Raw genomic sequence first — 12,012 nt, 5'->3', positions numbered from 1 at the left:
CCTGAGTAGCTGGGACTATAGGCATGCACCACCATGCCCGGCTAATTTTCTTTTTTTTTTTTTGAGACAGAGTCTTGCTTTGTTGCCCAGGCTAGAGTGAGTGCCATGGCGTCAGCCTAGCTCACAGCAACCTCAAACTCCTGGGCTCAAGCAATCGTCCTGCCTCAGCCTCCCGAGTAGCTAGGACTACAGGCATGCACAACCATGCCCGGCTAATTTTTTCTATATATATTAGTTGGCCAATTAATTTGTTTCTATTTATAGTAGAGACGGGGTCTCACTCTTGCTCAGGGTGGTTTCGAACTCCTGACCTTGAGCAATCCGCCCGCTTCGGCCTCCCAGAGTGCTTTACAGGCGTGAGCCACTGCGCCCGGCCTAATTTTCTTTTAATATATATTTTTTAGTTGTTCAGCTAATTTCTATTTTTTAGTAGAGATGAGGTCTCACTCTTGCTCAGGCTGGTCTTGAACTCCTGAGCTCAAATGATCTTCCCACCTCGGCCTCCCAGAGTGCTTGGGATTATAGGTGTGAGCCACCACACCCGGCCTAAAATCTCAATATTCTCTCCTTATATATGAAAATATTTCATGTTCTGTCTCCTTTTCATAAAGAGAAGTGATAATGGTGAAAGGTGACAGTGATCTATGACTGTAAGGTAATTGGAACAATTGAACAAGTTTTTTTTCCCTTAGAACAGATCTTCCATTAGCAACAAAGTATAATAAAAGCTAAGTAAACATTATCTTCATCAGAGCACACAAAAAGCTTACTGTGCTTGATGTTCCCACTGTTCAGAAAAGTTGTCTTGTTTTCTTTTTTTAAGAGACAAAGTCTTGCTCTGTTGCCCAGGCTGGAGTGCAGTGGCACAATCACAGCTCACTGTAACCTCCAACTCCTAAACTCAAGTGATCCTCCTGCCTCAGCCTCCCAAATAACTGGAACTACAGGCATGCACCACCATGCCTGGCTAATTTTTTTGTAGAGATGGGGTCTCACTGTATTGTCCAGGCTGATCAGGAACTCCTGTCCTCAAGGAGTCCTCCCACCTTGGCCTCCCAAAATGCTGGGTTTGCAGGTGTGAGCAACTGCACCCAGACCATTGTGGAATGATTTTAGGGTCCACATCTTATTCCTTTGAATAGTTTAAGTGATGATATAAAATTTCAACCATTTGACTTTGTGTACAGCCAGAATTCATTTTGCATCAGGACTTGCGAATAAACTGATCAAACCCAGTTAATGCTATTTTGGATCCTAGGCCAAAGTATATTTATGAAGTAATAAAACTGATTTTTGTAAGTGATTTTTTTTTCTTTTTTTTTTTTGAGACAGAGTCTCACTCTGTTGCCCAGGCTGGAGTGCCGTGTGGTGTCAGCCTAGCTCACAGCAACCTCAAACTCCTGGGCTCAAACAATCTTTCTGCCTCAGCCTCCTGAGTAGCTGGGACTACAGGCATGTGGCACCATGCCTGTCTAATTTATATATATGTGTGTGTGTGTGTGTGTGTGTGTGTGTATTTATTTTAGTTGTCCAGCTAATTTCTTTCTATTTTTATAGTAGAGACGAGGTCTCGCTCTTGCTCAGGCTGGTCTGGAACTCCTGACCTCGAGTGATCCTCCCGCCTCCACCTCCAGAGTGCTAGGATTGCAGGCGTGAGCCACCGCACCCAGCCTCTATGTGGTTTTAAACAGATTTTGAGAGTTATTCTAGAGACTTTCAGAAATGCATTGTACAGTGAGAACATTGTTAGAATAAATGTATTACATCAATTTTGTTACTTTATAATCACACTCATATGCCTGAAGAATCATGCACATTGTATACAAAGGCACTAAAAATGAAATGTTCTCCAAGAGAGTAAATTAGGATAAGATTTTTTTTTTTGTTTTCTGTGGGAAAGGAGGACTGGAATTTTTTGTTTTTTGACAGTCAGAAGATACATAATAGTTTGAATTTTTTGTTCATATCTTTTAGTCATCCTTAACTGTGACCTTTACTGGGTATGGGCATTGTGATATACAGTATATTATAATTTAACATGAAGAGTGCTGTAATAGCCAAAAATGTTAGAGTATTTTAATTAAAAATTTATGTAAACCACATAGATAGAAGACAATCATATATATTTGCTGTCTTTGGAATGTCCTTTCCCTAGTTTTTTTTTAATCTTTGAAAATAATTGTTTGGTATTTCAAAAATAGTTTATGTTGACAGCTCTTTTATTAGGTAGCAATTTAGTTTTGTTTTTGAACTTTCTGATTATATTAAGAAGTACTATGACTTTTTCTTAAGTTCTCATTTTTTTTTTTTCTTTTTTTTGAGACAGAGTCTCACTTTGTTGCCCAGGCTAGAGTGAGTGCCGTGGCATTAGCCTGGCTCACAGCAACCTCAAACTCCGGGGCTCAGCGATCCTCCTGCCTCAGCCTCCCGAGTAGCTGGGACTACAGGCATGCGCCACCATGCCCGGCTAATTTTTTGTATATATATTTTTAGTTGGTCAATTAATTTATTTCTATTTTTGGTAGAGATGGGGTCTCGCTCAGGCTGGTTTCGAACTCCTGACCTTGAGCAATCTGCCCACCTCGGCCTCCCAAAGTGCTAGGATTACAGGCGTGAGCCACCACGCCCGGCCCTCAAGTTCTCATTTTTGATGACCTTTTTAGTATCTCTCTAGTGGCTTACATTTCTTTTTCTCCACTCAAAAGGGAAAATTGTAAATTGACTATTTTGAGAAATTAGCTAAGTTTTTAATTTGTCAGTTTAAGTATAATAAAATATTTTGAAGAAATTATTAATGATATTGGTGTTCAAGTACAATTTATTGTGTTAATAAATTTGTCATTGTTTGAATTTTGTTTTATCAACCAAAACCAGTAGTTAATGTCTCCTATTTAAGGCCTCAGTTAATTTTATGTACATGTTAAGCTTAATCTTTTCATTGGGATTTTCATTTATAGAGTTGGGGATAGAGTAAGTTCACTTTGCAATCTTAATATTATTAAAACTTTTCTTGAAGTAAAGAAATGACTCTTAACTAGCTAGTATATTTTATTAATTGATATGTTACCAATCTTAGGAAAAAAATGTTATCTGTACTCTTAAGAAAGTAGTATTACATTTTAAAGATTAAAATAATTCCAGCAGTATTGCATTTATTGCTTATCTAAACAAATGTTGATGTGTTTGCATATTAAATATAATTGTGTTCTAGGTTAACTTCTCAGCCTGGTGCTACATTACCAAACGGACATAGTAGCTTATGTGAGTATTCTATTATGAAACTGGTTAGTACTGAAATTCTTTTAATGGTGTTGGAAAAAGCATTAAAGTGGGGAAAAATAGTGTGGTTTAATAGCATACTCAGCATGCAGTCGGAAATGGCTGAATTTCAGCCACTGTAAAAGTGTATGTAATCATTAACCTCTGAGAAATCAGTATAACTGAAATAATTGAAATTATTATGACAGACTATAAAACAGTTACAGAAATTTTAAAATATTGAATGTTAAAGCCATTTAAGATGTTATATTCAACTTTTTGTAGTCTTTTAGAAAAGTAAACTTTTAATTTTTTTTCTTTTCTTTCTTTTTGTACTCCAAAATGTAAAATAATCTCTGTTCTTTTAGCCCTTCGAAATCATCCCCTTCGAGGGGAAAAGAAGGGAGATGGGGACCTTTCTTGTATGAATGGTGACATGGAAGTCAGAAAAAGTTGTCGATCCAGGAAAAACAGATTTGAAAGTGTGAACCAGAGTTTGTTATTTGATCAACTAGTAAATAGGTATGAATGCTTATGCATTAAGCAGTTTCATTTAATTATTTGAGTTTTAAGCCATGTTTTAAAAATTAATGTGAGAACTGACTTAGCAATATAGTTCTTTTAAAACTTAATTTGAATTAAGAATGGTTAGTAGTGGTTGTCAGTTTTTCAGTCATTGTGATAGATTTAATATAATTTGTATAATAGCTAATTTTCTTATGTCTTTTAAGCTTTTCTTTTTTGAGATGGAGTCTCACTCTGTTGCCCAGGGAAGAGTGCCATGGCATCAGCCATCAGCTTAGCTAACAGCAACCTCAAACTCCTGGGCTCATGCAATCCTCCTGCCTCAGTCTCCCAGTAGCTGGGACTACAGGCATGCGCCACCATGCCCGGCTAATTTTTTTTTATATATATATTTTTAGTTGGCCAATTAATTTCTTTCTATTTTTAGTAGAGATGGGATCTTGCTCTTGCTCAGGCTGATTTTGAACTCCTGAGCTCAAACGATCCCCCTGCCTCGGCCTCCCAGAGTGCTAGGATTACAGGCGTGAGCCACCACGCCTGGCCTGAGCTCTTCTTCATAGTCAGACAACATAAAAAGTAATTTTTTTGTGTCTTCACAACTATAGTCCTTTGATATTTGCTCATTTAAGTTGCATTTTTGACAATTGTCAAACATTATATCCCATTATCGAAACATAGTAAATAATAGTTTTGCTTAGTTAAGAGTTTGAATTGAAGGTATTTTGATACCGGATATGTGGGAGTAAGTCTCTTAGCTAGTGAGTGAAACTAACGGACTATCAGGTCAACATCTACATTCATAAAACTTCATCTTCTCAAATAGTACATCATCCCACTTAGTCTTTAAAATGGCCTGGTCAGTATAATCCCTATTTGACAGGAGAGGAAATTATATCCTCTAGCAGTTACATCAAATTTGGTCTGTTATTTGTTAAATATTTAGATCAGTATCTGGATACATAGTACATGTTATATAAATGTTTATTAAAAAGATAAAATAAAAATTGCTAAGATATTAGAATATATGGTTTGAATGTCAAATATTCTCTAACTTCTAAAAATGTCTGTACGTTAACCTTATATTGGCTTTAAGCTTTATAAATTCTTTTATTTAAACAATATTATTTTTAACATCATCTTCAAATAAAAATATTGAATTAGTTTTTTTTTCAGTGTCATAGATCTGGTAATCAGTTATTTGTAGTGGCATTATGTATTTTGCCTTATATTTCTAAAGCTTTATCTAAATATATTAAGGTAGAAGATGTTCTGGTTTCATTTTTTTATTGGGCCTTGTTTTCTGATGGATGCTGGTTATGATAGATATTTAATTGAAATAAGATGTAAAAGATATGTAACTGTACATATCAGAGATGATTTAATTGTGCTTTTATGAAAAGCTCTTTTACATTTATGACACAGTGTGTGGTCTTACCATTGTCTAAACCCTGCTTGTATTATATGATTGTAGTACTGCTGAAGCTGTATTACAGGAAATGGACAACATTAACATCCGGCGGAATCGTCGATCAGGAGAAGTAGAACGACTTCGAATGTGGACAGATACAGAATTTGTGAGTATATTAACTAATAGCAGTTTTAGCAAATATTTTTTAATTTGATTAAGGAATTTAAAGGGAGAATGAGCAACAGTTGGATTTTTTTGAATTAGCACAATTGTTCTTTCCTCTTCATTTCCAACTTTGGGATTTTATTTTATATATATTTTATTCATATATATATATAAATACACACATATATATATATATGTGAATGAGAATCTAGCTCAGAGTAGAGTGCAGTGGCATGATCATAGCTCACTGCAGCAGTGTTGAACTCCTGGACTTAAACAATCTTCATGCCTCAGCCTCCTAAGTAGCTAGGACTACAGGTGTGTGCCACCACACCCTGCTAATAAAGAAAAATATTTTTTTGTATGTTTCTATGAGAACATAGAAAATGTCTCGCTATGTTGTCCAGGCGGGTCTTGAACTGCTGTTCTCAAGATTTCTTCCCTCAGCCTCCTAAAGCACTGAGATTTAAGTGTGAGCCACCAAACCTAGCCTAGTTTGGGATTTTATTGCTTGCTTGCTTGCTTTTTTTTTTTTTTTTGTAATTATCAACACCTTGACCTTTATGATCTGGGTTTAACTTTATCTTTTCACACACCATTGCCCAAATATAAACAAATCATTCATGTTCCCATACCTTTTACTGCTGTTAATACTTCTGGTTAGCAGCTGCTATAATCTTACCTTTGTTTCAAGGTTCATTTCAAATGCTTTCTCCTTTCCCCTCACTCTATAATAAGAGGGGGGTCTTCTCTTTGAATTCTAGAGTACTTTGTACCTCTTTTTGTGGCATTTAACTTCTTTTCTTTTATAATTACCTGTGACTTGTCTATATTCCTCCTACTAGGCTGTAATTTGCTTGAGGGAGAAAGTATGTTGATGGCATTATATGCTTTTTTTTTTTTTTTTTTTTTTTTGAGACAGAGTCTTGCTTTGTTGCCCAGGCTAGAGTGAGTGCCATGGCGTCAGCCTAGCTCACAGCAACCTCAAACTCCTGGGCTCAAGCAATCCTCCTGCCTCAGCCTCCCACGTAGCTGGGACTACAGGCATGGGCCACCATGCCCAGCTAATTTTTTTCTATATATATTAGTTGGCCAATTAATTTCTTTCTACGGGGTCTCACTCTTGCTCAGGCTGGTTTTGAACGCCTGACCTTGAGCAATCTGCCTGCCTCGGCCTCCTAGAGTGCTAGGATTACAGGCGTGAGCCACCGCACCCGGCCTATTATATGCTTTTAATTATTGAATATTTTATAAGTTTTATTTTTTTTGTTTTGTTCTTTACATTTATTGAATTCAGGATGATCCATTTTCATGAATCTGTGATCATAAATTTTATTGAGCAGTCATGTGCCATTGTGCTAACATTATTTATAGTGGAGAGTGAATACCATGTTAGTATTTTGACGGATTTCTCTCTTTAAAAGGAAAACATGGATATGTATTCAAGAGTGAAAAGACGAAGAAAGTCACTGAGAAGAAATAGTTATGGGATACAAAATCATCATGAAGTTTCTACTGAGGGTGAAGAAGAAGGTTTGTAAAGCACTTTATAAAATAAATACTACAAAGTTCAGGTGGGAGGGAAGAAAAATAATATATACAAGTAATAATATGTATAATAATTGCCAAGTGAGTTATTTTTGGATTTTGAGGACTATAATGTATATTTGAAATAATTTAAATTCAGTTGGCATTCTGAGTTTTTATTTCCTTCATTTGGAAAATGCTTATAACTGTTCATTATACATTTTGTAATGTATTTCATGAATAGCCATTGATAATCCTTAAGTGATCTGGTGTGGCATTTGTCATGGGCTTCTTTGCTTGTTAAGTGAGGCCTCTCTTGTACTGAGGCACCATCTAACTGGAAGATTATTTTGTTATCCATAGCTAAATCTCTGATTATTTGGATCTCAAATTTAGCTATGGACTGAGGAATAAATGGTAAAGTTTAGTGAAAGGACTGTTAGTACTAGTGGAGGAGATTGTACTGTTCTTTTTTGAGGCTTGAGTTCTGAACTGAAAAGCCCAGACTGAATTTGTAGGGCTTAAGCCAGGAACATGATGAACGCACATCGGCCCCATGGATTATAAATTGATGACCAGTACACCTAAAGGATTTAAATGTGTAGGCATTAATCTTTATTGAGATGGATTTTCAGATGATTGGTATATTATAAATGCAGATTAGTAGTGCTTTACAAGGGAATCTTACTACTTCCCACCCCTGTGTAACTTAAATGAAGAGTGCATTTATTTCTCAGATTCTCTGGTTAGTATTTTATTAGCCAGATTTGAAGAGCTGATATTTCTAATGAAGGTATTTTATTGAGCAAATATTATTATTGTTACAGCTAGAACCTCTATATTGCTTCCTTTGGAGAAAATCAGTATAGGTGAGACAGATTTATAATGTGATTTTTGCCTTTTCATTAACTGAACACTTTTGTAGAGATTCCAAAGTAGATATGCTATATATAGAATTTTTGTTCATAATAAACTATGATTGTACATTTTTCAAAAATTAATATTTTGAAGGTTTAGAAAACTTATTTGAAGGTACAAGAATTTTATGGTATTATTTAGATAAATAATATCATATTTGTTGATTTTTCAAAAGTTAAAATAAGCTTTCATATGTCATGAGTAAAATGTAAACTCCTTTGCAGTCTTACATCTTCTACTTTCCCAAGCATCACTGGCAACTTTAAATTTTTCCTATGCCTTAATATGATTATGTTATATTGACAATTCTTGTAGTTAAAAGTTATATTCGTAAAAAGTATATTGCATTTGAAGATCATATGCCTATAAATTTTCATCAGACTTTTAACTATAAATAGATAGCACATCATAGCTATAGCCAATCTATTAACAAAATCTTTTAGGATTTATGTACATTATAACTTCTTAAGTGTATAGCTAGATGAATTATCATAAAGTGATCACTCATGTTAAGAAATAAACTACCAGCACCCCAAAAGTCTGTTTCATGATCCCTCCCAATTCCTATCTGCATTTTCCTACCAAAATGTAACTATCTATGCTTCACTGTAACAAATCATAATGCCAACAAAAATTGCTCTTGTAACATTAGTAATTATGCCTATAAGCATATTTTTTTGAATTACCAAGTTGTATTTGAATTCTACCCTCATTTAGTGGTTAATTGAGCATTGATTGAGGTCTGCTGTAGTTTGGTAAACTTTTTTTTTTTTTTGAGACAGGGTCTCGCTTTGTTGCTCAGGCTAGAGTGAGTGCCATGGCGTCAGTCTAGCTCACAGCAACCTCAATCTCCTGGGCTCAAGCAATCCTCCTGCCTCAGCCTCCCAAGTAGCTGGGACTACAGGCATGTGCCACCATGCCCAGCTAATTTTTTCTATATATATTAGTTGGCCAATTAATTTCTTTCTATTTATTTCTATATATAGGTCTCGCTCTTGCTCAGGCTGGTTTCGAACTCCTGACCTCGAGCAATCCGCCCACCACGGCCTCCCAGAGTGCTAGGATTATAGGCGTGAGCCACTGTGCCCGGCCAGTAAACTTTTAAGTCTATCTTGATTATTGCTTTGTATCACCAAAGAGATTACAAATTCCTAAGTAAATCAAGAGACCAAATAGGATCACATTGATTTATTTAGCAGAGTATTGGTCATTGGTAGGAGAAGCATTTTATTTTATATTTATCTAGGTTAATTTTTACTAAAATGTTGACACTTAAATGTCACTTGTGCAGAAAGAGTAATGAGTAAAATGTAAATATTCAGTTCTAGAGTAGACCCCTCCTTTTGGACTAAAAAAATGCTTGCTTTTTTCTTTTTGTATGTGGCAAACTAGAATCTCAAGAGGAGGATGGAGATATAGAAGTTGAAGAGGCAGAAGGAGAAGAAAATGATAGACCATATAATTTGAGACAGAGGAAAACAGTGGATCGATATCAAGCTCCTCCAATAGGTGGGTGACTCCAAATAACTTTTTTCCTTTTTGTAGTTATGTAGATCTGTTCCTTTTAAAACATTAAGATGCTGAGTTCAACAGAATGAAGTCTCTTATAGGTTCCATATACTGTTATCTTTTCCTATGTATATACTTATGTGAATACACACAATTAAAAGAATTTTAAAGGCCATAGCAACATTGTTTTACATAGAGCATGTACATTTTATTTATAGAAGTTTATATTTAAATAATACTGTTTATATTTTTATTGAGCACTTTCATTTACAGCAGTTCTTTAGGGCAAGGGGTGGGGAACCTACAGCTTTCTATTTTAATAAAATCCTTTTATTTATATTTTATTTTAGCGTATTATGGGGGTACATGTGTTAAGGTTACGTATATTGCCCATGCCCCCCCCAGTCAGAGCTTCAAGCGTGTCCATCCCCCAAACATTGCACATCTCACTCATTGTGTTTGTATATACCCATTCCTCCTTCCCCCTCCCACCTGCCTGACATCCGATAAATGTTATTCGTATATGTCCACTGAGGTGTTGATCCATTAATACCAATTTGCTGGTGAGTACATGTGGTACTTGTTTTTCCATTCTTGTTTTTCTTTTTTCTTTTGAGACAGAGTCTCACTTTGTTGCCCAGGCTAGAGTGAGTGCCATGGCGTCAGCCTGGCTCACAGCAACCTTACACTCCTGGGCTCCCCGCTGCCTCAGCCTCGTGAGTAGCTGGGATTACAGGCATGCACCACCATGCCCGGCTAATTTTTTCTATATATATTAGTTGGCCAATTAATTTCTTTCTATTTATAGTAGAGACGGGGTCTCGCTCTTGCTCAGGCTGGTTTTGAACTCCTGACCTTGAGCAATCCGCCCGCCTCAGCCTCCCAGAGTGCTAGGATTACTGGCGTGAGCCACCGCGCCCGGCCTCCATTCTTGAGATACTTCACTTAGTAGAATGGATTCCAGCTCTATCCAGGAAAATATAAGAGGTACTGTATCACCATTGTTTCTTAAAACTGAGTAGTGCTCCATGGTATACATATACCACATTTTATTAATCCACTCATGAATTGATGGGCATTTGAGTTTTAATTAATACATTTTTGTTCATATTTTATATTTTTATTTTATTTTTAAAACAAATCTAGGATTTGTTCTATAAAATTTGGGTTCAGTCAAAAAGGCCACACTTAAGGACCTAGAAATCCACATGTGGCCTTAAGGCCACAGCATCCCCACCTCTTCAAAAGTGGTACATGGCTGCAGTTTGGCCAGTAACTTAGTTTTTTGGGGCCCGTCAGGGAAAAAGGAAAAAGTTAAAAGTTTATCTTTTTTTCTTAGACAGAGTTTTCCTATGTTGCCCAGCCTGGAATGCAGTGGCTATTCACAAGTGTGATGATAGCTTGCTACAGGCTTGAACTCCTGGCCTCAAGCAGTCCTTTGTCAGCCTCCCTAGTAGCTGGGATTACAGGTGCCCATCCTACCCACCCAGCTCATAGTTTATCTTAAGGCTGCCAAATTTAATGACAATTAACTAGTTGCTCAGGCAGTGCTTTTGGTGACCTTCTTCCAGCTTTTGGAAAATTCCATCATTATTGACCTCCTCTAACTTTTTAAACTGAGGTATAACTCACATACCATGAAATTCATGATATTAATATGTACTATTCAGTGGTTTTTAGGGTATTTACCATGTTGTGCCATCATCACCACTATCTAATTCCGAAACATTTATAACTGTCCCTGGTATACTCTGGGTAGACCTCTCACGTATATGTGTCAAAATCCACACATGCTCAGGTCCCACATTTGGTCCTTTGGAATCCCATGTATACAAAGAGTCAACCCTCCATAATCATGGATTTTGCCTCCTGTGAATACTGATCTGTGTTTGATTGAAAAAAAGCCATGTATGAGTGGACCCATGTGGTTCAAACTTATATTGTTCAAGGTTCAACTGTAATTACTTACACTCCCTCCTCCTAGCCCTGGCACCACTGATCTACTTTCTGTCTCTCTAGATTTGCCTGTCTGTGACTTTTTGTCTGGCTTCTTTCACTTAGCATAATATTTTCAAGTAAAAACCTAGGCCCTACTCAAAACCTAAACTTTAGAACTCAAAATTGTTCTAAAGCAGTGATTAATTCTCTGGAAGAGGTGTATCAGAACTATCTATCTAGAAGCTTGCCCAAGTATGCAGACATTCTTCTACTCCAATTAGGAGTCTGTTACAAATAGACCTGTGACAAATGGAGGAGGTGTGTTAAGGCAGAAAAAAGATTGAGAACGATTGTTCTAGATTTTTTTTCTTAAGAAAGCTCTTTTAAGGTATAATTGAAAGAGTCCATTGTACTTATTTATGTATTTCAAATATCTGAGAAGAGATTTTATTTCTCTCTGTACATATTTATAGTCTACAATTTGGCAAGTTTTGAAATATACCTTTGAAACTATCACCACAATTAAGATAAACATATTCATCAATCCTCCCCCAGATTTCCCTGTGCCTGTTTGTAATCTACTCCCACGCCTTCTTGTACCTACTCCCTTCCAATCTCCAGACAGCCACTAGTCTGATTTGCTTCCTGTTACCATAAATTAGTTTATATTTTCTTTGTATTTCTATAAATGGAATCAGATAGCAAATATTCCTTTTTTTTGTCTGACTCTTTGGCTCAGTATTATTATTGTAAGACTCATCTAT

General features: G+C 36.2%; 1 protein-coding gene across 3 annotated transcripts in view; it reads left to right on the top strand.

Annotated features, from left to right (window-relative positions):
• The window catches only part of ATAD2B (ATPase family AAA domain containing 2B), a 152,552-nt gene that overhangs the window by 36,137 nt on the left and 104,403 nt on the right, over window positions 1-12,012 (top strand). For all 3 annotated transcript variants that reach the window (XM_076000580.1, XM_076000579.1, XM_076000578.1), the window contains 5 exons: window positions 3,212-3,261; window positions 3,627-3,780; window positions 5,255-5,357; window positions 6,781-6,889; window positions 9,194-9,310. In XM_076000580.1, coding sequence (XP_075856695.1) covers window positions 3,212-3,261; window positions 3,627-3,780; window positions 5,255-5,357; window positions 6,781-6,889; window positions 9,194-9,310 — 533 coding nt within the window. The remainder of the gene's footprint in view (window positions 1-3,211; window positions 3,262-3,626; window positions 3,781-5,254; window positions 5,358-6,780; window positions 6,890-9,193; window positions 9,311-12,012) is intronic.

Source organism: Microcebus murinus, chromosome 3, assembly GCF_040939455.1.
Source record: "Microcebus murinus isolate Inina chromosome 3, M.murinus_Inina_mat1.0, whole genome shotgun sequence".
NCBI lineage: Eukaryota > Metazoa > Chordata > Mammalia > Primates > Cheirogaleidae > Microcebus > Microcebus murinus.
Note: the sequence above shows the minus strand (reverse complement) of the source record. Positions and strands in the feature narration are given on the sequence as shown.